The 26,481-nt window shown below is 38.2% G+C and overlaps 1 protein-coding gene across 6 annotated transcripts in view; it reads left to right on the forward strand.

The window, feature by feature from the left end:
- Positions 1-26,481, forward strand: part of ALG6 (ALG6 alpha-1,3-glucosyltransferase) — a 70,301-nt gene that overhangs the window by 4,147 nt on the left and 39,673 nt on the right. For 4 of the 6 annotated variants that reach the window (XM_064372434.1, XM_021667720.2, XM_021667721.2 and 1 more), the window contains one exon: positions 22,554-22,638. In XM_064372434.1, the coding sequence (XP_064228504.1) occupies positions 22,554-22,638 (85 nt within the window). Of the gene's footprint in view, positions 1-1,240; positions 1,390-22,553; positions 22,639-26,481 lie in introns of all 6 variants that reach the window. The other 2 variants (XM_064372435.1, XM_064372436.1) reach the window with 2 other exon arrangements.

The raw sequence follows: 26,481 nt of genomic DNA on the forward strand, positions 1-26,481 counted from the left end.
GGAAATCTTCCTTTGAATAGGTATTTGTTTGGGGAAAAGTTTACTGTTTTCTGACCGAGAAGAATTTCAGGCCTTTTTGATACAGTTGAGAAAATACATTTAAATGTCTAATTCTGGTAGAAAAAATATGTATAAGAGCTAAATAGAAGCTTGCACTTTGTGATGTGAAAAAGCAAAAATGTGTTCTAACAGGTAAGATGACAAATTGAGAAATCATTCTGTATTAAACATTAAATAGGAAAATGAGCTAGCACTTCAAGGGTGGGGTGGAGTCTGTTTAGGGTAGAGAAGCATATTACTAGATTAAAGGGAAGTGATCAGGAGATAAGAATAAGATTGGGAGTGAAGGAGGGGGAATTGATGGAGTATGGTTCTGGAGACTGTTGGATTGACTTGAATTTAACTCTGCAGGTACCTATTTAGCTTGTTTCATGTTCCAGGCACTGTGCTGGGTTCTGAAAATATAAAGTGAATATCCAGTACTCAGAGGGCCCACATTTTAATAGTTAAGTGGTCACAACGCAAGGTGATGATTATAATCTAGAAGTATGTGTGAGGTACAGCGGTGATAGAGAAGTGAATGATCAGGATGCTTTAGGAAAAACTTCAGGAAAGATGTTTGAATTCAAGGTTTTAAGGATGAGTCAGAATTTTCTAGGCAAATGAAAGGGAGAAGGCATTATGGGGTACGGGAACTTGTGCAACAGACATGGTGTCATAGAGCATGGTTATTATAGGTATTCAGTATTTGAGTAGCATAAAAGGAAGGAACAAAAAGGATGAGGAGAGAGTGACTAGTGAATAGTTTATACAGTTAGCTGGGCAAATTATTTGGTTGTAGAAAAATAATTTTTATGGTAGTGAAAAAGTGTCACAGGAAAAAGAGGTAAAGAGAAAAATGAGACAATAATAATAGTTGTAAGAGTGATGATATACACAGACACATATATATACATAGACACATATTTACTTTGTGCAATGCCTGGCTAGTACACATTTACTATATACACAGATACGTATATGGATATTTACATGTAATTATATATATGTGTGTGTCTGTGTGTATAGTAAATGTGTATATACACAGACACACACATATATAGGTATTTTATGCATATCTATGTATGTGTGTATTTGTATATAGTAAATGTGTATATATGGATATTTATGTATATGTGTCTGTGTATATAGTAAATGTGTATGTAGAGAATAAATGTGTATGTGTCTGTGTATATTGTAGCTCTTTTTTTCCTTTTTTGAGATGCACTTTCACTCTGCTCTGTTGCCCACGCTTGAGTGAAGTGGCATGATCTCGGCTCACTGCAACCTCCACCTCCCGGATTCAAGCAGTTCTCCTGCCTCAGCCTCCTGAATAGCGTGGGATTACAGGTGAGCGCTACCACGCCTGGCTAATTTTTTTTTTTTTTTTTTGAGATGGAGTTTCACTCTTGTTACCCAGGCTGGAGTGCAATGGCGCGATCTTGGCTCACCGCAACCTCCGCCTCCTGGGTTCAGGCAATTCTCCTGCCTCAGCCTCCTGAGTAGCTGGGATTACAGGCACGCGCCACCATGCCCAGCTAATTTTTTGTATTTTTAGTAGAGACAGGGTTTCACCATGTTGACCAGGATGGTCTCGATCTCTTGACCTTGTGATCCACCCGCCTCGGCCTCCCAAAGTGCTGGGATTACAGGCTTGAGCCACTGCGCCTGGCCTTTTTTTTTTTTTTTTTTTTTTTTCCACGCCTGGCTAATTTTTGTATTTTTAGTAGAGACAAGGTTTTACCATGTTGGTCAGGCTGGTCTTGAACTCCTGAACTTGCGATCCACCTGCCTCGGCCTCCCAAAGTGTTGGGATTATAGGCATGAGCCACTGTGATTAGCCTGTAGCTTATACATACACACACACACACAAACACACACACCCACACCCACACACACCCACTCCCACCCACACCCCCTTTATATGTTTTGTAAGTCTCTCTTTTTTTTTTTTTGAAGACAGGGTTTCACTTTCATGGTCCAGGCTGAAGTGCAATGGCACGATGTTGGTTCATTGCAACCTCTGACTTCTGGACTCAGCGATTCTGCTGCCTCAGCCTTCTGAGTAGCTGGGATTACTGGTGTACACCACGACGCCTGGCTAATTTTTGTATTTTTTTGTAGATACAGGGTTTCACCATGTTGCCCAGGCTGGTCTTGAACTCCTGAACTCAAATGATCTGCCTGCCTCAGCCTCCCAAAATGCTGGGATTACAGGTGTGAGCAACCATACCCAGCGAATATTTTAACCAGACTATAGTTTTTCTTTTCTCCTAAAACTTTTTTTTTGAGGGAGGCCAAGGTGGGTGGATTGACTGAGCTTAGGAGTTCAGCCTGAGCAACATGGCAAAACCCTGTCTCTACTAAACATACAAAAATTAGGTGTGTGTGTTGGCACACACCTATAATCCCAGCTACTGGGGAGGCCGAAGCACAAGAATTGCTTAAGCCTGGGAGATGGAGGTCGCGGTGAGCCGAGATCATGCCACCGCACTCCAGCCTGGCAACAGAGCAAGACTCTGCCTCAAAAAAACAAAAACAAAAAAAACACACTTTTTTGGGCTATTTTAATTTTTTAATTTTTTTTGAGACAGAGTCTCACTCTGTTGCCAGGCTGGAGTGCAGTGGGCGATCTCGGCTCACTGCAACTGCCGCCTCCTGGGTTCAAGTGATTCCCCTGCCTTAGCCTCTCAAGTAGCTGGAACTATAGGCATGCACCACCACACCCAGCTCATTTTCTGTATTTTAGTAGAGGCTGGTCTCTAACTCCTGACCTTGTTATCCACATGCCTCAGCCTCCAAAAGTGCTGAGATTATAGGCATGAGCTATCATACCCGGCCTATTTTTGAATTTACTTTTTTTTTTTTTTGAGACAGGGTCTCCCCCTGTTGCCCAGGCTGGAGTGCAGTGGCATAATCTCGGCTCACTGCAGTCTTGGGCTCAAGCGATCCTCCTACGTCAGCCTCCTGAGTAGCTGGGACCACAGGCACATACCACCATGCCTCACAATTTTTTTATTTTTATTTTTAGTAAAGATGAGGTCTCACTATGTTGCTTAGGCTGGTCTTGAACTCCTGGGCTCAAGCAATCCTCCCGCTTCAGCCTCCCAAATGTGCTGGGATTACAGACATGAGCCACTGTGCCTGATGTTTTCAAATACCTCGGCTTATAGTTTCTCATTGGCATGAATTTAAAGGATTTGCAGAAAGGACTTGTAAGAACTACTATATTTTGAGTATGAGTATTTTCTTTTTCTTTTTTTTTTTTTGAGACAGAGTTTTGCTCTTTCACCCAGGTTGGCGTGCGGTGGCGTGATCACGGCTCACTGCAATCTCCGCCTTCTGGGTTCAAGTGATTCTCCTGCCTCAACCTCCCAATTAGCTGGGATTACAGGTGCCTGCCACCATGGCTGGCTAATTTTTGTATTTTTAGTAGAGACAGGGTTTTACCATGTTAGCCAGGCTGGTCTCTAACTCCTGACCTCTTGATCTGCCCGCTTCGGCCTCCCAAAGTGCTGGGATTACATGTGTGAGCCATCTCGTCTGGCGAGTATGAATATTTTCTTTATTTTTATTTTTTTGAGACGGAGTCTCACTCTGTCGCCAGGCTGGAATGCAGTGGTGCCATCTTGACTTACTGCAACCTCCGACTCCCTGGTTCAAGCGATTCTTCTGCCTCCTCCTCCTGCGTAGCTGGGATTACAGGCGTGCACCACCACGCCCAGATAATTTTTGTATTTTTAGGAGAGATGGGGTTTTACCATGTTGGCCAGGATGGTCTTGATCTCCTGACCTCGTGATCCACCTGTCTTGGCCTCCCAAAGTGCTGGAATTATAGGCCGAGTATTTTCTTTAGTACTTACCACAACCACTGAAGGCAGGTGATATCTTTGATTTATAAATGGGAAATAAGACAACCAATGAATAACAACTGGGTTTCAAATATAGTTGTATATAATTCCAAAATCATTGCTTTTATGACTCTGCTGTATGGGTTCTGGGAAAGAAGAGTCCCTGAACTAAGCAGTTAAAAGATGGAGAAATGAATTTGAGGAATATTGAGAAAGTAAAATCACTTAAATGTATCAGTTGACTTGGGCTCAAATTTTAGCTATTTCACCTGTTAGCTGCCTGATCTTGGGGAAGTTATTTAATCTCCCTGAGCCTCTTCTATCAAGTGGGATCTTAATATATACTTTAAGAGGGTTCTTGGCTGGGCAGTGGCTCACGCCTGTAATACCAGCACTTTGGGAGGCTGAGGTGGGCTGATCACATGAGGTCAGGAGTTTGAGACCAGCCTGGCCAACATGGTGAAACCCTGTCTCTACTAAAAATACAAAAATTAGCCGGGTGTGGTGGCAGATGCCTGTAGTCCCAGCTATTATGGAGGATGAGGCACATGAATTGCTTGAACCTGGAAGACAGAGGTTGCAGTGAGCCAAGATCATGCCACTGCACTCTAGCCTGGGCGACAGAGCAAGACTGTCTCAAAAAAAAAAAAAGGTTCTTGTGAGGATTGAGATTAAAAAACAAAAGGGGGGAGGTTCTTGTGAGGATTGAGATAACATGTATAAATTGTGTTTTCTTTTTTAATAGTGTAGAAATATAACCAGCACATCTATAGTTCATAACTCATCTCATTTGATCCTCACATCAGATCATTTAACCCTAAAATGTCTGCTATGTGGGAAAAATAGGTCTTGCTGGTGATTAAGTCTTTAGGGTGACCAAGAATAATAAATGATGTCTTCCCTAGAAAAGTTCACAGTCTAGTGGATAGGGTGGACATGCAAATATATACTACATGAAAATGTAGGCTGGGCATGGTGGCTTATGCCTGTAATTCTAGCACTTTGGGAGGCTGAGGCGGGCAGATCACTTGAGGTTCATGAGTTCCAGACCAGCCTGGCCAACACGGTGAAACTCCCTTTACAAAAAGAAAAATTAGCCAGGCATGGTGACATCTGCCTGTAATCCTAGCTACTCAGGCCTCTGAGGTGGTAGGATTGCTTAAACCCAGGAGGTGGAGGTTGCAGTGAGTCAGAGATGGCACCACTGCACTTCAGCCTAGGTGACAGAGCAAGACTCCATTAAAAAAAAAATGTAGTGTGGTATAGGCAAATATTTCATTTCTTTTATTTCCTTAAAATGACTTTGTCAGGTTTGATATCAAGGTTATGCTAGCTGGCCTTATAAAATGAATTAGGGAATATTCTCTCTCTTTGTAAAATCTGGAAAAGTATGTAAGATTGGAATTGTTTGTTCTTTAGATGCATGGTAGAACTTGATAGTAAAACTATTTGGGCCTGGAATTTTCTTCATAGGGAAAATGTTTAGTGATTTAATTTCTTTATTTGTTATAGGACCATTTAGGCTCCCTCTTTCTTCTTTTTTTTTTTTTTTTTTTTTGAGACGGAGTTTCGCTCTTGTTACCCAGGCTGGAGTGCAATGGCGCGATCTTGGCTCACCGCAACCTCCGCCTCCTGGGTTCAGGCAATTCTCCTGCCTCAGCCTCCTGAGTAGCTGGGATTACAAGCACGCGCCACCATGCCCAGCTAATTTTTTTGTATTAGTAGAGACGGGGTTTCACAATGTTGACCAGGATGGTCTCGATCTCTTGACCTTGTGATCCACCCGCCTCGGCCTCCCAAAGTGCTGGGATTACAGGCTTGAGCCACTGCGCCCGGCCCCTCTTTCTTCTTGAATTATTTTTGTAATTTATATTTTTTTAGACATTTTTCCATTTCACCTAAGTTTTAAAATATATTGGCTTAGGATTATTTATAATGTTTTCTTACCTTTTATGTTTCTGCTGTATCAATGATTATAGTTCATTTTTCATTTCTTATATGGCTGATGTTTCATTATTTAAAAAAATCAGTCTTATTAGGAGTTTATTAGTACAGTCATACATTGCTTATTGATGGGGATTCATTCTTAGAAATGCATCATTAGGCAGTTTGGTCATTGTTCAGTCATATAGAGTGACTCACACCAACTCAGATGGTACAGCCTACTACACCCAGGCTATACATTACAGCCTATTACTCCTAGGCTACAAACCTACAGGATGTTACTGTACTGAATACTGTAGGCAGTTGTAGCACATGGTAAGTATTTGTGTATTTAAACATATCTAAACATAGATAAAGTGCGGTTAAAATACTGTATGATTATCTACGGGACCATCATTGCTTATATAGTATGTTTTTGACTGAGATGTCATTATTGTGGCATGTGGCCATATTTTTCAAAGAACTAATTTGATGCTTTGCCCATAGTCTCAATGATATATTTGGGGTTGTTTTTCAAAAAACTTTGCTAAATTGGATGCTTTAGCCCTTAAGTTTTACTCTGTTCTTTTCTAATACTATCATTTAAGCTATACATTTTGTTTAAAGTACCATCTCATAAGTAATATTTTCTAATTTCTAATGTGATTTCTGCTTTGACTCATGAGTTATTTAGAAGTATGTTTAAAATTTTTTAAACATAGGCTTTAAAAATTATCTTTTTGATATTTTTAAAAAGATGGTAGAAAGAGAATCTTTCTGTGTAGTGCTAATTCTTTGAAGTGTTGAGACTTGACCTAGTATGTGATCAGTTTTTGTAAATGTTCTGTGTTTTCTTGAAAAGAATGTGTAGTCTTTAGTTTAATATTCTGCATATATTCAATAACTCAATATCATTGTTTTGATACAATTGTTTTTTATATAATTACTGATTTTTTACCAGTTGATCTAGCAGTTATTAAGAGAGGTATAGTTTCTCTTTGTAGTTTTGTCAACTTCTGTGTGTATATTTTGTATCTATATTACTAGGTGATTTAGAATTGTTTTTCTTTTTTCTTTTTATTTTTTGAGATGGAATCTCACTCTGTTGCCAGGCTGGAGTGCAGTCGTGCAATCTCAGCTCACTGCAACCTCTGCCTCCTGGGTTCAAGGGATTCTCCTGCCTCAGCCTCCTTAGTAGCTGGGATTACAGGTGTGTGCCACCAGGCCGATCTAAATTTTGCATTTTTAGTAGAGATGGAGTTTCACCATGTTGGCCAGGCTGGTCTTAAACTCCTGACCTCAGGTGATCCACCCACCTTGGCCTCCCAAAGTGCTGATATTACAGGTAGAATGTTTTTTTGTGTGACTTGAATTTCATATCACTGTTGCATCCCTGTTTGTTTATAGTAATGCTTTTTTCTTAAAGTCTATTTTCTCTAAAATTAATATAGCCATACTAGTTTTCTTTAGTTTGATTTTTGCTTGTTATATCTTTTTGTGTTCTTTTATGCTTTACCGTATGTTTAGATATATCTAAGAAATTTCCCTCCCCAATTTCTCTTTCCCTGCTCTACTGGGTTGAAAGTTATACTTTATTTTCTTCTTTCAGATGCATATTTAACTTAACAAAGTCTAAACTTAATACTTATATCCTCTTGAACAATGAAAGGACTTTAGAATGTTTTAATTCTGGTTATAGATCCTCACTTCCCAAGTTAAAATGTTACTGTCTAGGATTTTGTTTCTTTCATGATTTTTAATCCTATAAATTAGACATTAATGACTTGCTTTGTTCAGTTAATATTCATTCAGTTATATTTATTATTTATTCATTTTTAGAGATGGGATCTCATTCTGTTGCCCAAGCTCAAGTACAGTGGCATGACCATAGTTCATTGCAGCCTTGACTTCCTGGGCTCAGAGAATCCTCCTGCTCCAGCCTCCCCTGTAGCTGGAACTACAGGTGCTTGCCACCACACCCAGCTAAATATATATATATATATATATATATATATATTTTTTTTTTTTTTTTGAGATGGAATTTCACTCTTGTTGCCCAGGCTGGAGTGCAATGGCATGATCTCTTGGCTCACCGCAACCTCTACCTCCAGGGTTCAAGTGATTCTCCTGCCTCAGCCTCCTGAGTAGCTGAGATTACAGGCATGCACCACCACACCTGGCTAATTTTGTGTTTTTAGTAGAGACAGGGTTTCTCCATGTTGGTCAGACTGGTCTCCAACTTCCGACCTCAGGTGATCTGCCTGCCTTGGCATCCCAAAGTGCTGGGATTACAGGTGTGAGCCACCAAGCCTGGCCTATTTTTTTTTTTTTTTGTCAGAATTAAATTTTATTTCATATCGATAGAAACCATGAAAAACATTTACATTTTCCCATGTTACAGCACAACAATTCAACGGAATATTTCTTGCCATAAATAGTATCTTGCTGATATTTAGAACTGAAACAACTGTTCATGTTCTTCAAGGTAAAGAAAAATGACATAGTTAATGATTGTTTAAAATGTTTAAATCCAGACATAAACATATGGTTTCATTATTAACATCCTATATAGTCTGTTACTAAATTATTTCCATTATCAATTAGCACCCATTTATAAAGATGCATTCTTAATAATGTTTTGGTCAGCTGGAATACAGCAGAAAAATTAACACAGTTCAGAAATATCAAGCATACATTTTTTTTTTTTTTTTTTTTAGTAGACATAAGGTCCTGCTATGTTGTCCCATTCTGGTCTCAAACTCCTGGGCTCAAGGGGGATCCTCCCCTTAAGCACTTTGGCCTCCCAAAGTGCTGGAATGACAGGCATGAGCCACTATGCCCTGCATATTTATTTAGTTTTACCCTTGTATTTAGCATTTCCTGTTCACCCTTCCTACATATTATATCTTTCTTTGAGATCATTTTTTTTCTTCCTGAAGTACATCTTTGGGAGGTTTTTTTAGTGGGGATCTATTGGTGGCAAACCCGGTTTTTGTCTGAAAATGCTTTTATTTGGCTTTCAGTCTTAAAGTTTTGCTGAGTATGGAATTGTTTTGATTGTTATTTTCTGTTAGTATTTTGAAAATATCATTGTCTTTTAATTTGTGTTGTTGATGTTTGGAAATCAACTGTCATTTTGTTATTCTTTTGTTTGTTTGTTTGTTTTGTTGAGACAGTTTTGCTCTATTGCCCAGGCTGGAGTGCAGTAGCGCAATCTTGGCTCACTGCAACCTCCACCTCCCGGGTTCAAGCAGTTCTTCTGCCTCAGCCTCCTGAGTAGCTGGGATTACAGGCATGTGCCACTATGCCCAGCTAACTTTTTTGTATTTTTAGTAGAGACGGGGGTTTCACTATGTTGGTCAGGCTGGGTCTCGAACTCCTGACCTTGTGATCGGCCTGCCTCGGTCTCCCAATTGCTGGGATTACAGGTGTGAGCCACCACACCCAGTCAGTTGTTATTCTTTTGTAGGTAATTTGCCTTTCCTTTCTTGCTGCAGTTTCACTATGATGTATCTTGATGAATATTAAAACATTTGTCATCCTAGGATTTTCTGTGATTTCTGTCTCTAAGGAATGATATTTTCTGTCTGTTCTAGAAACTTTTCAGCTACTGTGTCTTCTTATCTTTCTTCCTTTTAGAACTCTGATTAGATATATGTTGGATCTTTGGTTATTTATTAATTCCACAGATATGTATAGGCTATTCACTATGTACCAAGGACTGGTGATACAGCAGAGAATAAAATAAACAATAATCTCTTCCCCTCATTGACTTTATTGTTCTCAGTCATCTCTTCAAATATTGTATCTTCCTTATTTCTATTCTTGTACAACTCTTACTAGATGTATGTTGGGTCTTTTCATTCTGTCTTCTGTGTTTCATAATCTTGTATTTTCCATCTTAGGGTTCTTCATAGTGCTTTTTTTATAATCATCAAATCTGCTTTTCTGTTCATTACTTTTCAGCTGTGTTTTATCTGTTTTTTTTTTTTAACTCCCCATTGAATGTTAAAGTTTCAGTTAGTACATTATTTATTTCCAGGAGTTCTGTTTGGAACCTTTTCAGATCTTGATCATTTTTGGTAGTCTTGTTCCTTCAGCATACTTTCAAGGTCTTCTTTTACATTGTTAAGCAGTTTAACCATGCTTATTTTATATTCCCTATCAAAAAATTCTAATATCTGCATTCCGATTTCATAGTTTTTTGTTTCTCCTGATTCTCGCTCATGGTATTTTGTTTCTTCATGAGCTTAGTGATTTTTAATAAAATTGTGAGTTTATGTAATTTGGAACTTTTATCTGTGGGAATTCTTTGAGGCTTGAGTTTCCTGTGTATTTTTCCAAATAGGGTTTATGTTGCTTCCTGGTAGGCACCTGGGGCACTATTAACAAAAACCAAACTAAATTATCAACTTGTGGTTTCTTTGGGCCATGTACTTGGTGTGAATTTGGCCTTAACCTGGGTGAATGCAGGCATATGGTTAGGAATTTTCATAGGACTCTTTTTCCTTTTTCCTGTACTACCAGGAGCCAAGGCCGAGATGAGTACTGTCTTCACTATCTTTCCAAAGGCATTGTTTCTTAAATCGTAGTAGAGGGTTCTCTGACCTTGAATTCCTGCCTGTTTAGGTCCCAGGTTTTGGCTCCTTACTGATTGCACAGGGCTCCTGGTAGCCAGGCTATGGACCTCCAAAGATCATTGGATACCCTCAGGGCAAATGCTTACTTCTCTGAATCTATACTTTGTTGTTGTTTCTCGGGGCTCTAAAGAATTCTTTCATTTTTACTGCTAGTTCAGCCATATATTACAATTATATATTTATAAAAGTAGGATATATAATACTATGTTTTTAATTATATAAAAACAAATATAAAACATATATAAAACATTATATAATATATATTATGTATTGAATGTTATCTAGAATTTTCACTGGAGATATTTTTGGACCCTTTGTCTGTCATGTTGCTGGAAACCAAAGTGCCATCTGTGTTTTTAAAAGCTCCATAGTGGCTGGACGCAGTGGCTCACACCTGTAATCCCAGCACTTTGGGAGACCGGTGGCTCACACCTGTAATCCCAGCACTTTAAGAGGCCTGGCCAAGATGGCGAAACCCCATTTCTACTAAAAATACAAAAATTAGCTGGGCACATGGTGGCAGGTGCCTGTAATCCCAGCTACTTGGGAGGCTGAGGCAGGAGAATTGCTTGAACCTGGGAGGCAGAGGTTGCAGTGAGCTGAGATCACCCCATTGCACTCCAGCCTGGGAGACAAGAGTGAAACTCTGTCTCAAAAAAAAAAAAAAAAAAAAAAAAAAAGCTCCACAGTTACTCTAGTCTTTACAGAGGGTTGGTAGACCTGATGGTTGAAGCCAGGGGCTGAGGGGCAAAAGCAATAGGTTTGGGAGTTGCTTTTGCCCCTCAACAGAAGCAACTTTTAAGCAAGAAGAAAACAGATTTAACCACTGATCATCTCCAGAGAGAAGGAGGAATGATTAAAGGAGACAGAAGACTGAGAAGAAACTATTTAGTAGGATTAGCATCTGGAGAGTTTGTTTTTCTAGAAACCAAGAAACCAGAGAACTTTATGAAATGAGGACTAGCTAACAGTGTCAAGCTATAGACCTGTCAAGGAGGATGAAAATTTAAAATAGACAAGGGATCTATAGGAGGTCATGTGAGCCTCCTGGTTGTCAGACTGTAATGAACTGAGGGCTGAATGGTAGTTATCAAATGGACATAGCAACTTTCAGGAAATTTGTTAGTGAACGGAAGAAAGGAAGTAGTTTGGTGGCTGAAGTGGAGGAAGAAGGGCTGAGGAAAGGTCCAATTAGAAGTTGTTATATAAAATATGTAACTTATAGTATTACTTTTACTTTCAGTCCATAATTGGTCCATTGGAAAATCATCCCCTTTTCTGACTTTGGCACTAATTCATGGTGATTATTTAGTTTGCAATCTTTTTTTCTAATTTTCCTTTTGTCTCCTAATTTTGACACATATATTATTTTCTTATTTATTTTAAGGTGAAGTTGAAAAGAATTAAAATTAGAGTATAGGGTAAAATAATACAAATTTTAAAATGATACTATTTCAGTATTGCTGGTATATATAATCAAATGCTTCATGGGAATTCAGGAGGGGACAATTCATCCAATACTTCTCTATTCCTGTGGCTTACATGTATTACTTAATCTGACATTTCTCTCATGAACTGAGTTTACTCAATTACTTTTCTCATCTGGAAAAGAAAACAAGATTCCAGCTACTTATTTTAAACCCTGCTCTTAAATTGTTCCTAAGAAAATTGACAGAATCAGATTCCTTTTGGGTTACTATATAAGAAAAATATTGTTATTGCACATTAGTAGATTATTTGAAGGCATCTCGTAGATGTCTATGATATATTTTTGTCATTTTTCAGGTGAGGAAAATAAAAATGCTAAACATTAGGAAAAATCATAGCTGGGCACAGTGGCTCACACCTGTAATCCCAGCACTTTGAAAGGCTGAGGCAGGTGGATTGCTTGAGCCCAGGAGTTTGAGTCCAGCCTGGGCAATATGGCAAAACCTTGTCTCTATAAAAAGTACAAAAATTAGGTGCGCATGGTGACGTGTGCCTGTAATCCCAGCTACTGGTAGTCAGGGCTGAGGTGGGATCTCTTGAGCCCAGAAGGCTGCAGTGAGCAGTGATCACACCACTGCATTAGAGCCTGGGTGACAAGACAAAACCCTGTTTCCAAAGAAAAAAAGAAAAGAAAAGGAAAATGGGGATTCCATTAGAGAACTCAACCCAATCATAAACTTCTGTGTCATTGGAGGTTGGGAGAATTAATTAATAACATTTGTGATTCTGCTGAGATATTTTTCCTTCTGTTGGTTAAAATAATTTATGTTGTTTTGTTTTTAAGAAACAGGTTTCACTATGTTGCCCAAGCTGGAGTAGAGTGACTGTTTACAGGGTATAATCATCAGGCATTAGAACCTCGGGCACCTGGCCTCAAGTGATCCTCCCACCTAGCCTCTCAATAGAAATGCATCATTTTTATATATTGTAAAATATCTCAGCTTGTACCACTGCTCCTAGCTCATAATTTCTTTTTTTGTTGTTTTTTAAAAAGTTTCTTTACTTTTAATTTTTATGGGTACATAGTGGATGTACATATTCATGGGTCACATGAGATTTTTGAAAAATTTGATTATTAATTTGTATTTTTATTATTTTAAATTTTTTATTTTATTTATTTTTCTGAGATGGAGTCTCACTCTGTTGCCCAGACTGGAGTGCAGTGGCACAATCTCGATTCACTGCAACCTCTGCCTCTGGGTTCAAGCAGTTCGCCTGCCTCATCCTCCCAAGTAGCTGGGACTACAGGCATGTGCCACCACGCCCAGCTAATTTTTGTATTTTCAGTAGAGATGGGGTTTCACCATCTGGTTGACCAGACTGGTCTCAAACTCCTGACTTCAAGTGATCTGCCCGCTTCGGCCTCCCAAAGTGCTGGGATTACAGGTGTGAGCCACCGTGACAGGTTGATTATTTATTTATTTGTTTATTTATTGAGATAGAATCTCGCTCTGTCTCTGTCACCCAGGCTGGAGTCCAGTGGCATGATCTTGGCTCACTGCAGTCTCCGCCTCCCAAGTTCAAGTGATTCTCCTGTCTCAGCCTCCCAAGTAGCTGGGATTACAGGTGCGTACCACCATGCCTGGCTAATTTTTTGTATTTTTAACAGAGTTGTGGTTTCACCGTGTTGGCCAGGCTGGTCTCGAACTCCTGACCTCAGGTGATCCACCCACCTCGGCCTCCCAAAGTGCTGGGATTACAGGCGTGAGCCACCATGCCTGGCCTATTTTTATTTTTTTGAGATAATCGCGCTCTGTTGCCCAGGCTGGAGTGCAGTTGCACAATCTTAGCTCATTGCAGCCTCTGCCTCCCGGTTTCAAGCAATTCTCCTTCCTCAGCGTCCCGAGTAGCTGAGATTACAGGCCCTCGCCACCGTGCCCTGCTAATTTTTTTGTATTTTTAGTAGAGACAGGGTTTCACCATATTGGCTAGGCTGGCCTTGAACTCCTGGTGATCCACCCACCTTGGCCTCTGAAAGTGCTAGGATTACAGGCATGAGCCACTGTACCTGACCATTATTTTACTTTTTAGATACAGGGTCTCACTCTGTCACCCAGGCTGGAGTACAGTGGTACCATCATGGCTCACTGCAGCCTTGACTCCCTGGGCTCAAGTCATCTTCCTACCTCAGCCTTCAAGGTAGCCAGGACTACAGGCACATACCACTGTACCTAGCTAACATGAAATATTTTGATACTGGCATAGAAGGTGTAATAATCATATTAGGGTAAATGAGGTATTCATTACCTCAAGCATTTATTCTTTCTTTGTATTATAAACATTCCATTTATACTCTTTTAGTTATTTTAAAATGTACAATAAATTACTGTTCATTGCAGTCATCCTGTTGAGCTATCAAATACTAGATCTTATTCATTCTTTCTAACTATATTTTTGTACCCATTAATCTTTCCCACCCCAGCCACCCTTCTCAGCCTCTGGTAACCATAATTCTGTTCTTCATCTCCAGGAGTTCAGTTGTTTCAATTTTTAGTTCCTACAAATGAGTGAGAACATGTAAAGTTTGTCTTTCTGTGCCTGGCTTGTTTCACTTAACATAATGACCTCCAGTTCCATCTAATATTGTTGCAAGAGACAGGATCTCATTCTTTTCCTGTGGCTGAATCCCTTGCATATATGTACCATATTTTATTTATCCATTTGTCTGTTGATGGACACTTAGGTTGCTTCCAAATCTTGGCTATTTTGAACGGTGCTGCAATAAACATGGGAGTGCAGATATCTTTTCAATATACGGATTTCCTTTATTCTGCGTATATACCCAGCAGTGAGATTGCTGGATCTTATGGTAGTTCTCCTTTCAGTTTTTTGAGGAGCCTCCATACTGTTCTCCATAGTGGTGGTACTAATTTACGTTCCCACCAACAGTGTACCAGGATTTTCTTTTCTCCACATCCTCACCAGCATTCATTATTGCCTGTCTTTTGGATAAAAGCCATTTTACCTGGGTGAGATGGTATCTCACTGTAGTTTTGATTTGCATTTCTCCCTTGATCAGTGATGTTGAGTACCTTTTCATATACTCATTTGTCATTTGTATGTCTTCTTTTATAAAATGTCTATTCAGATCTTTTGCCCATTTTTTAATTGGATTATTCAAATTTTTTTCCTATTGAGTTGCTTGAGTTCCTTATATTCTGGTTGTTAATCCCTCGTCAGATGAGTAGTTTGCAAATATTTTCTCCCATTCCATGGGTTCTCTCTTTGTTGATTGTTTCCTTTGCTGTGCAGAATCTTTCAAACTTGATGTGATCCCATTTGCCCATTTTTGCTTCAGTTGCTTGTGTTTGTAGGGTATTACTCCAGAAATTTTTGCCCAGACCAATGTCCTAGAGAATTTCCTCTGTGTTTTCTTGTAGTAGTTTCATAGTGTGAGGTCTTATATTTAAGTCTTTAATCCATTTTGATTTGATTTTTGTATATGGTGAGAGATAGGGGTTTAGTTTCATTTTCTGCATATAGCTATCCAATTTTCCCAGCACAATTTATTGAAGAGACTGTCTTTTCCCCAGTGTATGTTCTTGGCACCTTTGTCAAAAATGAGTTCATTGTAGATGTGTGGATTTGTTTCTGGGTTCTCTATTCTGTTCCATGGTCTGTGTGTCTGTTTTATGCCAGTACCATGTGGTTTTGGTTACTATAGCTCTGTAGTATAATTGAAGTCAGTATAATGTAATTCCTCCAGTTTTGTTGTTTTTGCTTAGGATAATTTTGGCTATTTGGGATCTTTTGTGGTTCCATATAAATTTTAGGATTGTTTTTTCTATTTCTGTGAAGAATGTCATTGGTAGTTTGATGGAGATTGCATTGAGTCTGTAGATTGCTTTGGGTAGAGTGGATATTTTAATGATATTGATTCTTCCAGTCCATGAACATGGAATATTTTCCCATTTTTTGGAATTTCTTTCATTAGTGTTCTGTAGTTTTTTTATTAAGATCTTTTACTTCTTTAGTTAATTCCTAGGCATTTAATTTTATTTGTGGCTATTGTAAATGGGATTAAAAAAATTTTTTTTCAAATTGTTCACCATTGGCATGTAGAAATACTACTGATTTTTGTATGTTGATTTTGTATGCTGCAACTTTACTGAGTTTGTTTAACAGTTCTGATAGTTTTTTGATGGTGTCTTTAGGTTTTTCCAAATATAAGATTATATAATCTGCAAAGAAGGATACTTTGACTTCTTCCTTTCCAGTTTGGGTGACCTTTATTTCTTTCCCTTGTCTGATTGCGCTAGCTAGGACTAACAGTATTATGTTGAATAACAGTTGTAAAAGTGGGGATTCTTGTTGTGTTCCAGATCTTACAGGAAAGGCTTTCAGGTTTTCCCCATTCAGTGTGATACTAGATTTGAGTCTGTCATATATGGCTTTTATTGTGTTGAGGTATGTTTTTTCTAAACTCAATTTTTTGGGAGTTTGTGTCAGGAAGGGATGTTGAATTATATCAGATACTTTTTCAGCATCAATTGAAATGGTCATATGGTTTTTGTCCTTCATTTTGTTTATTTGATGTACCACACTGATTGATTTGCGTATGTTGAACCATTCTTGCAACTGTGGGATATATTTGTGGAGTAATGATGAATGATCTTTTTAATGTATTGTTGAACACAGTTTGCTAGTATTTTGTTGTGGATTTTTGTATCAGTGTTCATCAGGGATGTTGGCTTGTAGGTTTTTTTTTTCTTTTTTTTGATATGTCTTTCTCTGGTTTTGTTACTAGGGAATACTGGGCTCATAGAATGAGTTTGGAAGTATTCTCTCCTCCTGTATTTTTTGGAATAGTTTGAGTAGGACTAGTATTAGGATTTTTCTTTAAATGTTTGGTAAAATTCAACAGTGAAGCCATCAGGTTCTAGGCATTTCTTTGCTAGGAGACTTTTTAGTTACTGCTTTGATGTCATTGCTTATTGTTGATCTGTTCAGGTTTCGGATTTCTTCATGATTCAGTCTTGGTAGGTTGTATGTGTCTAGGAATTTATCAGTTTCTTTTAGGTTTTCCAATTTATTGGCATATAATTGCTCCTAGTAGTCTCTGGTGATCCTTTGAATTTTTGCAGTGTTGGTTGTAATGTCTCCTTTTTAATCTCTGATTTTATTTATTTGAGTCTTCTTTCTTTTTTGCTTAGTCTGACTAAAAGTGTTTCAATTTTTTTTTATCTTTTCAAAAACTAACTTTTTGTTTCATTGATCTTTTGTATTTTTTCATTTCTATTTCATTTATTTCTGTTCTGATCTTTATTATTTCTTCTACTGATTTTGGGTTTATTTTGCTCTAGCTATTCTAGTTCTTTAAGATGTTTCATTAAGTTGTTGATTTGAAGTTTTTTGTACTTTTTTGATATTAGGCACTTATTGCTATAAACGTTCCTCTTAGTACAACTTTCACTGTATCCCACAGGTTTTGGTATGTTGTGTTTCCATTTTTATTTGTTTCAAGATATTTTTAAATTTTCTTCTTAATTTCTTCATTGGCACACTGGTCATTCAGAATCATATTGATTAATTTCCATGTGTTTGTACTGTTTCTAAAATTCCTCTTGTTACTGATTTCTAGTTTTATTCTATTGTGGTCAGAAAGGATACCTGATATGATATCAGTGTTTTGAGTTTTTTTTAAGACTTGATTGGTCTATCTGTGTGCAAAGGAGAAGAATGTGTATATTTTCTAGCCGTTGGATGAAATGTTGTATAAATGTCTGGTAGGTTCATTTAGTTTATAAGACAGATTAAATCTGATGTTTCTTTGTTGATTTTCTGTTTGGATGATTTGTCCAGTGCTGTAAGTGTTTATGTTGACATCTCCAGCTATTATCCTATTAGAGACTCTCTTTTTAGCTCTAATAATATTTGTTTTATATATCTAGGTGACGCAGTGTTGGATGCATATATACCTACCATTGTTATATCTCTTGCTGAATTGATCCATTTGTCATTGTCATTATATAATAACCTTGTCCTTTTTTTTTTGGAGATGGAGTCTTGCTCTGTCACCCAGGCTGGAGTACTGTGGTGTAATCTTGGCTCACTGCAACTTTTGCCTCCCAGGTTCAAGTGATTCTCTTGCCTCAACCTCCCAAGTAGTTGGGACTACAGGCATGTGCTACCACACCTGGCTAATTTTTGTATTTTTAGTAGAGATGAGGCTTTACCATGTTGGCCAGGCTGGTCTTGAACTCCTGACCTCAGGCGATCTGCCTGCCTAGGCCTCCCAAAGTGCTGGATTTACAGGTGTGAGCCACCATGCCTGGCCTCTTTGTCTGTTTTTGTAGGTTTTTGTCTTGAAATCTGTTTTGTCTGATATAAGTATAGCTACTCCTACCCTTTTTAGTTTCCATTTGCATGGAATATTCCTTTTCATTCTTTTATTTTCAGTCTATGTGTGTCTTTATAAGTGAAGTATGTTTCTTGTAGACAACAGACTGTTCAAGCGATTCTCCTGCCTCAGCCTCTCGAGTAGCTGGGATTATAGGCACAGGCCACCACACCTGGCTAATATTTTTGCATTTTTAGTAGAGACAAGTTTTCACCATGTTGGCCAGGCTGGTCTTGAACTCCTGACCTCAACTGATCCTCCTGCCTCAGCTTCCCAAAATGCTGAGATTACAGGCATGAGCCACTGTGCCCAGCCTAAGTGACGTGATCTTGGCTCACTGCAACTTCCTCCTTACAGACTCAAGTGATCCTTTCACCTCTGCCTCCCAAGTAGTTGAGACTACAGGCACATGCCACCATGCTCAGCTAATTTTTGTATTTTTATAGAGATGGGGTTTGGCCATGTTCCCCAGGCTGGCAGATAACATCTTATAAGTCATTATTTTAAGCTAATAATTACTTAATACTGATTGTAAAAACTAACAAATAAGCAAAGAGAAAGCTAACAAAAACTCTATACCTTAACTTTATTCCCCTGCTTTTTAAGTTTTTGTTTTTTGTTTTTTTTTTTTTTCTTGTCGCCCAGGCTGGAGTGCAATGGCACAATCTTGGCTCACTGCAACCTCTGCCTCTTGGGTTCAAGCGATTCTCCTGCCTCAGCCTCCTTAGTAGCTGGGATTACAGGTGTGTGCCACCACACCCAGCTAATTTTTGTATTTTTAGTAGAGATGAGGTTTCCCCAGGTTGGCCAGGCTGGTCTTGAACTCCTGACCTTAGGTGATCCACCCTCCTCGGCCTCCCAAAGTGCTGGGATTATAGGCATGAGCCATCGTACCTGGCCAAAAGGAACATTTTATCATGGAAAATTTTAGCCAAATTCTCTTCTCTTAAATGTTTAAAATTTTCATATAAAGGCAGTAAGTATTGTTAACAACAAAACTACTTGTTTTTAAAATTCAAACACAATTATGAATAGTTCAACAATTAATAAAATGAATATTTAAGTAGTGCTTAAGTTCATTTTTCTGAGAATGAGACAAAATTGAAGCTGGGTAGATATACACTAGTGTGTTTTCTTTATGTAATTCTGAATCTTATGTAAATGAATTTGTAGAATTAATCACTGTGGACGGAATCCTTTTTGCCCTTCCCAAGTGAAGCTCCCATAGGTACAGTTGGGTTGTCCTTCTGGGTTGCTTTAAGGGCACTTTAGCAGTTTTTAAAACTTAAGTACTAATTTCATAGCCAGTGTCAGCTGAATTTATTGAAGTAGGTCAGACTCTGGATAGGAACTTGTTTCCCAACCCTAAAGAGAGTCATTATCCATTCTTCTATTTGTTAGAGCATGGTAATAAATTCTTCCACATTGACCACAAGTCTAGAGCAATTTCAGAAAATATAGATAGTTGGATTTCTTCAGGTATAGAAAAATTACTTAAGATTCTGTCTGACTTTTATTATCCCAGTGGACTGAAAACAAAAACAAAACAAATAAAAAGGAAAGTCAACTCCCTTCCCCCCACCAAAGAAGCCAGATTCAATGGTTGTAATCTTTAAAATAGAAACATAAATCCCCCTGCCAAAGAATATATATACAAAAATACAGTTAATTCTTTGGGGAATTCTTTTCTTAAAAAATTTTTTATTATTGTAGGTTATTCTTCCTCTCCAGTTTAATTAAGTAAGCTTTTACTATACTATATACCTATCAGTTTCTCTGTCTATAGGATGAAATAGTATAATCATATGATAAAACATATGGTAACTGAAAGTATAAGTATTATGAGAAGTCAATAATTAGTAATCACTATGTTTTTAATTTATGAAGGAAGGCTTCATGGAAGATTTAGGATTTCAGATGATTCTTGAAGGTTGGATATGGGTTGATAGAAGAGATGTATAGAATATAAGATAAGCAATATGAACAGAAACTTTGAATTTCAAAGTGCCAGATAGTAACTTAAAGATGTTTTTGTGTAAAAACTCATATATGGCATCGTGTTAAAGCAGACTTGGCATAATTAATTGGTCTGCCATCACAAATAAATGTTGCAGATTAGTAAGTGAAAAATCAGGTATGCACAAACCCAAGTCTTTTGAACTTAAAAGTCCTTGCTGTATTAACATTCACTGATAATCTATGAGGGTGGCATTGAGAATCTACTAGATGCTATTATATTCTGAGAATACAAAAATTAATAAGACATGGTCCTTTCTGAGAGATAGAGACACACGCACATGCCTATATACTATGATTAATTTCTTGTGCAAATCACTCAGTGTATATATATTATAGAAAAGTTAATCTGCTTTTCTCATCATTGTCTCATAGTGGGAGTATCTTCTTAGATAGAGATTTTAGCATTTAAACAATATTGGTATAATTCAACAATTAAATACAAACATTTTACTTCATGTAATGTTCTAAAACTGGAGAAAATCTGGATCGGATTTCAGTGAGCAATAATATGTCATTCTTTAATGTGGCACACTTTCCTAATGGATTAATGACTATATTTGACTATATGTGATTTTTACCTTACATGCCAGTTTAATAAGCTGTGATTATACTGTACCTTTTTGGGTCTTCTCATGATTTTATAGTCAACTGTTAGTTATAATAGTGAGTGAGTATTTACTCTTTACTAAATGGAGATACCTTTATATCATTTAAAATGATTTAAGAGTAAAACTATTTAACCACGTTATGAGGTATTACAGAATAGCAGCTAAGAGCATGGATTATGAAGCTAGTCTGCCTGGATTCAAATCCAGACTTTGATACTTAATACCTGAATGGCCATTGCCTTTGTTTTTCCAGCTGTAAAGTGAGGATAATGATAATACCTATTTCATACAGTTGTTGTATTTGGCATATAGTAAGTAGTATCAAGTATTAGTTATTACAAGTCCATTATCCCTTATTTGCAATTTCAAAATTAAAAAAATCAAACCATAAACCAACAGTTTTTATACAACTTATTTGACAGCAAAGCCTTACCTAATTAATGTCTTTGTAACATATAGTCTGTTTTTGACCCTATTCTTGACCTTATGTTATTTATATGTAGTTTGTAAAAGTCCTTTGTAATTGCTGGGCGTGGTGGCTCATGCCTTATAATCCCAGCACTTTAGGAGGTAGAGGTGGGCAGATCACTTGATGCCAGGAGTTCCAGACCAGCCTGACCAACATGGTGAAACCCAGTCTCTACTAAAAATACAAAAATTAGCCGGGTGTGGTGGCACATGCCTGTAATCCCAGCTACTTGGGAGGCTGAGGCATGAGAACCGCTTGAACCCCAGAGGTGGAGGTTGTAGTGAGCCAAGATTGTGCCATTGTACTACAGACTGGGTGACAGAGCAAGATGCTGTCTCAAAAAAAAAAGTCCTATGTAAAATGCGGATACACATGTTATTATTTTAGGATACATCTTGGGCAGTATAGTTGACAGCCTTATGATGTAAAAATAAACTTGGATGTAATTATTATTAAGTACAGTCAGCCCTCTGTATCCATGGGTTCTATATCTGTGGATCCAGCGAACCATGCATGGATTGAAACTATTCAGGAAATAAAAAAGGATGATTGTGCCTGTACTGAACATGTGGACTTTTTCTCTTGTCATCATATCCTAAACAATACAGTATAACAACTATTTACCTAGCATTTTACATTGTTATGTATTATAAGTAATCTAAAGATGATTTAAAGTGTACAGGAGGATGTGCAGAGGTTATATGCAAATACTATGCCATTTTATATAATGGATGATTTTGAGCATCCACGAAGTTTGGTATCTGTGGTAGTGGGAGGTGGGGGTCCTGGAACGAATCCCCCACAGATACTGAGGGATGATTGTAATGTTAACAATAGCTGCTATTTATTGAAAGTTTACTGTGTGCCAGGCACTATGCTGGGCATTTTATATCCATTTTCTTATTTATTCCAGTAGTCCTCAGTAGGGAAGCTGTACTGATCCTGTTTTTAATGTGCTGAAGTTTAGGGAGATTAAGTAATTTGCCCAGTGTCATACCAGCAGTGTGCAGGCAGTGCTAAGATTACAGACTTTATCTCTCTGACTTTTTCGGTAACTCCTGTGTTCTTTCTGTAACCTACACTGCCTCTCTAATTTAGACAATTTTCGTAAAGAAATAAAAATCACTGATATGCTAAAGTACATTGTCGTTTTGCTCTTTTTTCCTTTCATCTTAGGTGCTGGAAAACCCCCTATGTTTGGTGATTATGAAGCTCAGAGACACTGGCAGGAAATTACTTTTAATTTACCAGTCAAACAATGGTATGGTAATTTTAACTTGGTTTTCTTGTTTATCATAGTTAATATAGATTGTTTGAAAATATTTAAGAGGACAACACACTATTTTCTTCATCTTGAACATCCTCATCTCTTGCATACTGATGCCACATATGGATTGCCTTGCATTTTGTAGGCCTGTCTTTGAAATTTGATAGTCCTGAAAGTTAATTCGTATACTTAGTTAGGTGGGCTATGATGCTGAACTAGCACCTGGATGACAAAACTCTGAATGTCTATATGTCCTCTGGATATAAACTCTGGAAGCATCATCATAGACTACAAACATTTCTTCCCTGTTTCCTCATCCACTGTTTCTCTTGCTAAAGATCACTGTGATTGTAGCTACAGATAAAAGTAGATGAGAGATCTGGCAGTAGCTGATGGCTGAATTTGCAGAGCTGAAAAAGGGACCAAAGGGAAAAGCCTACAATAATAGGACTTGTTTTCAACTCTGAAAATTTCACCTATATCCTTTTGGTTCACCTTTGAATACCCTACGTCTAGTATAGGGCATGGCACATTGTAGACCCTCAATAAAAATTTGTGGGAGGAATGAGTATTTAGGTGTTCATTTTCTTTTCTCTCTCTCTTTTTTTTTTTTTTTTGAGGTGCAGTCTCACTCTGTCATCCAGGCTGGAGTGCAGTGGCGTGATCTTGGCTCACTCCAACCTCTGCCACTCGTGTTCAAGTGATTCTCCTGCCTCAGCCTCCCCAGTAGCTGGGATTATAGGCACCTGCCACTACACCTGGCTAATTTTTGTGATTTTTAGTAGAGACGGGGTTTCACCATGTTGGCCAGGCTGGTCTTGAACTCCTGACCTTGTGATCCACCTGCCTCAGCTTCCCAAAGTGCTAGGATTATAGATGTGAGCCACCGCACCTGGCCTATGTGTTCATTTTCATATGGTCTCACTTCTGTAGCTTTCTCTTTGTATCATGAAGGAGGAGGTCAGCTGTACCCTTCATTGGTTTTATGGTATAGTATATATCTAACCTTCTGTTTCTCAGAACTCAGAGAGCTCCACAGAAATTTTTGTTAATTATTGTTCTCTATTATAATTGAGCAGTGGTGATTAACCTTAATTTTATATACAAGTCTACCTGAAATATAAAGTAGCAGTAGCTTAGTAGTAAAGAGTGTAGGTGCTAGAGTCAGACTGCCTGAGTTCACATCCTGCTTCTACTATTTATTAACTGTGTGACTTTGGTAAATTATTTAACTTTCTCAACCACTGTTTTATCACTTGTAGAATGAAAATAATAGACTACATATTTCACTGGATGTGAGGATTGAATAAAATGATCCACGTAAAGCACTTAGGCCAGTGCCTAGCATGTAATGAACTCTCAATAAATGTTAGCTGTGGTTATAGCATCATAGAAATTCATGCTTTTGTCATTTTAATTGAACATATCCTGATAACAGTTGATGACACTACTTATTGACTTACTAGATGGCTGGTAGGTTATTCTCTTAGAGACTGGCTATATAAACTGTTCATATTATATTGTTGACTGCTTTGGCCACTGCTTTTATATAAGCCCTTTATCAGAGAGTTTTATGCAAGAACTTCATATTGAGCTTCCTATTGATAGGTTGCCTGTTCCCTAGTCAGAGTTTGGAGTGTTTCCAATGAAAGAGGAACCTGAAACACTTTAAATGCCTCTTAGTAGGGGAATGATTAAATAAAGTCTTTTCTTTTTTTTCTTTTTTTGAGACAGAGTCTTGCTCTGTTGCCAGGCTGGAGTGCAGTGGCACGACCTCAGCTCACTGCAACCTCCACATCCTGGGTTCAAGTGATTCTCCTCCCTCAGCCTCCTGAGTAGCTGGGACTACAGGCCTGTGCCACCACGCCCAGCTAATTTTTATATTTTTAGTAGAGATGGGGTTTCACCATGTTGGCCAAGATAGTCTTGATCTCTTGACCTCATGATCCATCCGCCTCGGCCTACCAAAGTGCTGGGCTTACAGGTGTGAGCCACTGCACCCAGCTATAAAGTCTATTTCTTATGTGCACATTTTTTCTAGGTAGATGCCTGGAAGGGGAAACTCTAAAGTAACACCAGAATATCTCTTTCTACATACCCTGACAAACGTTTAGTAACATCAGACTTTTTAAATTGGCATTCCCAGGAGCAGTTGTGACCTGAGCATCTTTTATTGTATTTGTTGATGATTACATTTGTTTTCCAAATTGCTTGTCCATTTGTTTCCCCCATGTTTGTAATGGATGATCATTTTTGTAATGATTTATATGATTTTTAAATAGTTATGCTAATTTTGTATACTGTGTAACAAATGACCCCAAATGCTAATTGCTTAAACAGACATTTATTATCACAGTTTCAGGAATTTGGGCACAGCTTAGATATTCTGCTCAGAGTCTCTCTCAGAGGCTGTAATCCAGGTGTCAGCTGGGATGCAGACTTTTCAGAGGCTCAACTGGAGAAGGATCCATTTCCAGGTTTCCTCAGGCTGTTGGCAGAATTAGTTTCCTTGCATCTGCAAGAGTGAGGGCTTCAGTTTCTTGTTGAGAACCACTCTTGGCTGCTAGAACTCACATGCCGTTTGTTGCTATGTGGCTTCTTCAACATAGCCATGTACTAAAATATGCCAACTTGCTTCTTTAAAGTCAGTGAGAGGCAGTCTGTCTAGTATATCTGCTAGCAAGACAGAATCTTACATTTATATGAAACAGAAGCACAAGAGTGATATCCTATCACATTTACCATATTGTATTGGTTAGATGCAAGTCATGGGTCTTGCCCATACTCAAGGGGAGGAGATTGTACACATGCAAGGGTCTGAACACCAGGCGATAGTATTCTCGGTGGTGACCTTAAAGTCTGTCTACCACAACGGTATTGTACACGTTAATCATTTTCCTCACGTGTGTATAGGTGTATAAAATAAACATCTTCTTTCTGTTTGTTCTTGTCTGAATTTTTTTTTTTAGACGGAGTTTCGCTCGTTACCCAGGCTGGATAATTTTCCTGCCTCAGCCTCCTGAGTAGCTGGGATTACAGGCATGCGCCACCATGCCCAGCTAATTTTTTTGTATTTTTAGTAGAGACGGGGTTTCACCATGTTGACCAGGATGGTCTCGATCTCTTGACCTTGTGATCCAGCCCCCTCGGTCTCCCGAAGTGCTGGGATTACAGGCATGAGCCACCGCGCCCGGCCTCTTGTCTGAATTTTTTAATGATGTCTGTTGTCTTATAAAACTTTCTACATTTCGATGTATGTAAGTTCTTTGAATTATTCTTGCAACTTTTTTATAACTTTGAAACTGTTTCAACCTAAAAATTTTTTTCTTTAAACAAAATATCAATGATGACTCTGTGAGTTGTCAGAGAAAACTACATCTTAAAGTTAATGGTAATACTCTGGAATGTAATTTTATAATTTGTGTGGCAGCGAGTTTTTTTTGTTTTTACTAACAAAACATCTACTGAGATTACATGGGAATTCAGTGAGAAAATATATTTCAACATATAAATAGTGTTTAGACAACTTTTCAGGTATTAATATATCTAAAGTATAGTATATAAAGCAGGCGTATCAACTAATTGCTTTGTTTCTACTGATAAATTTTGAAGCTATATTTGAAACACTTTTTTCCTTTTTTTTTTTTTTTTTGAGATGGAGTCCCACTCTATCACCCAGGCTGGAGTGCAGTGGCACAATCTCAGCTCACTACGATCTCTGCCGCCCGGGTTCAAGCAATTCTCCTGCCTCAGCCTCCTGAGTAGCTGAGATTATAGGTGCCTGCCACCATGTCTAGCTAATTTTTGTATTTTTAGTAGAGATGGGGTTTCACCATC

The sequence above is a fragment of the Aotus nancymaae genome, unplaced genomic scaffold (assembly GCF_030222135.1).
Source record: "Aotus nancymaae isolate 86718 unplaced genomic scaffold, 86718_ANA_hifiasm-v0.15.2.pri h1tg000007l, whole genome shotgun sequence".
Taxonomy (NCBI): Eukaryota; Metazoa; Chordata; class Mammalia; order Primates; family Aotidae; genus Aotus; species Aotus nancymaae.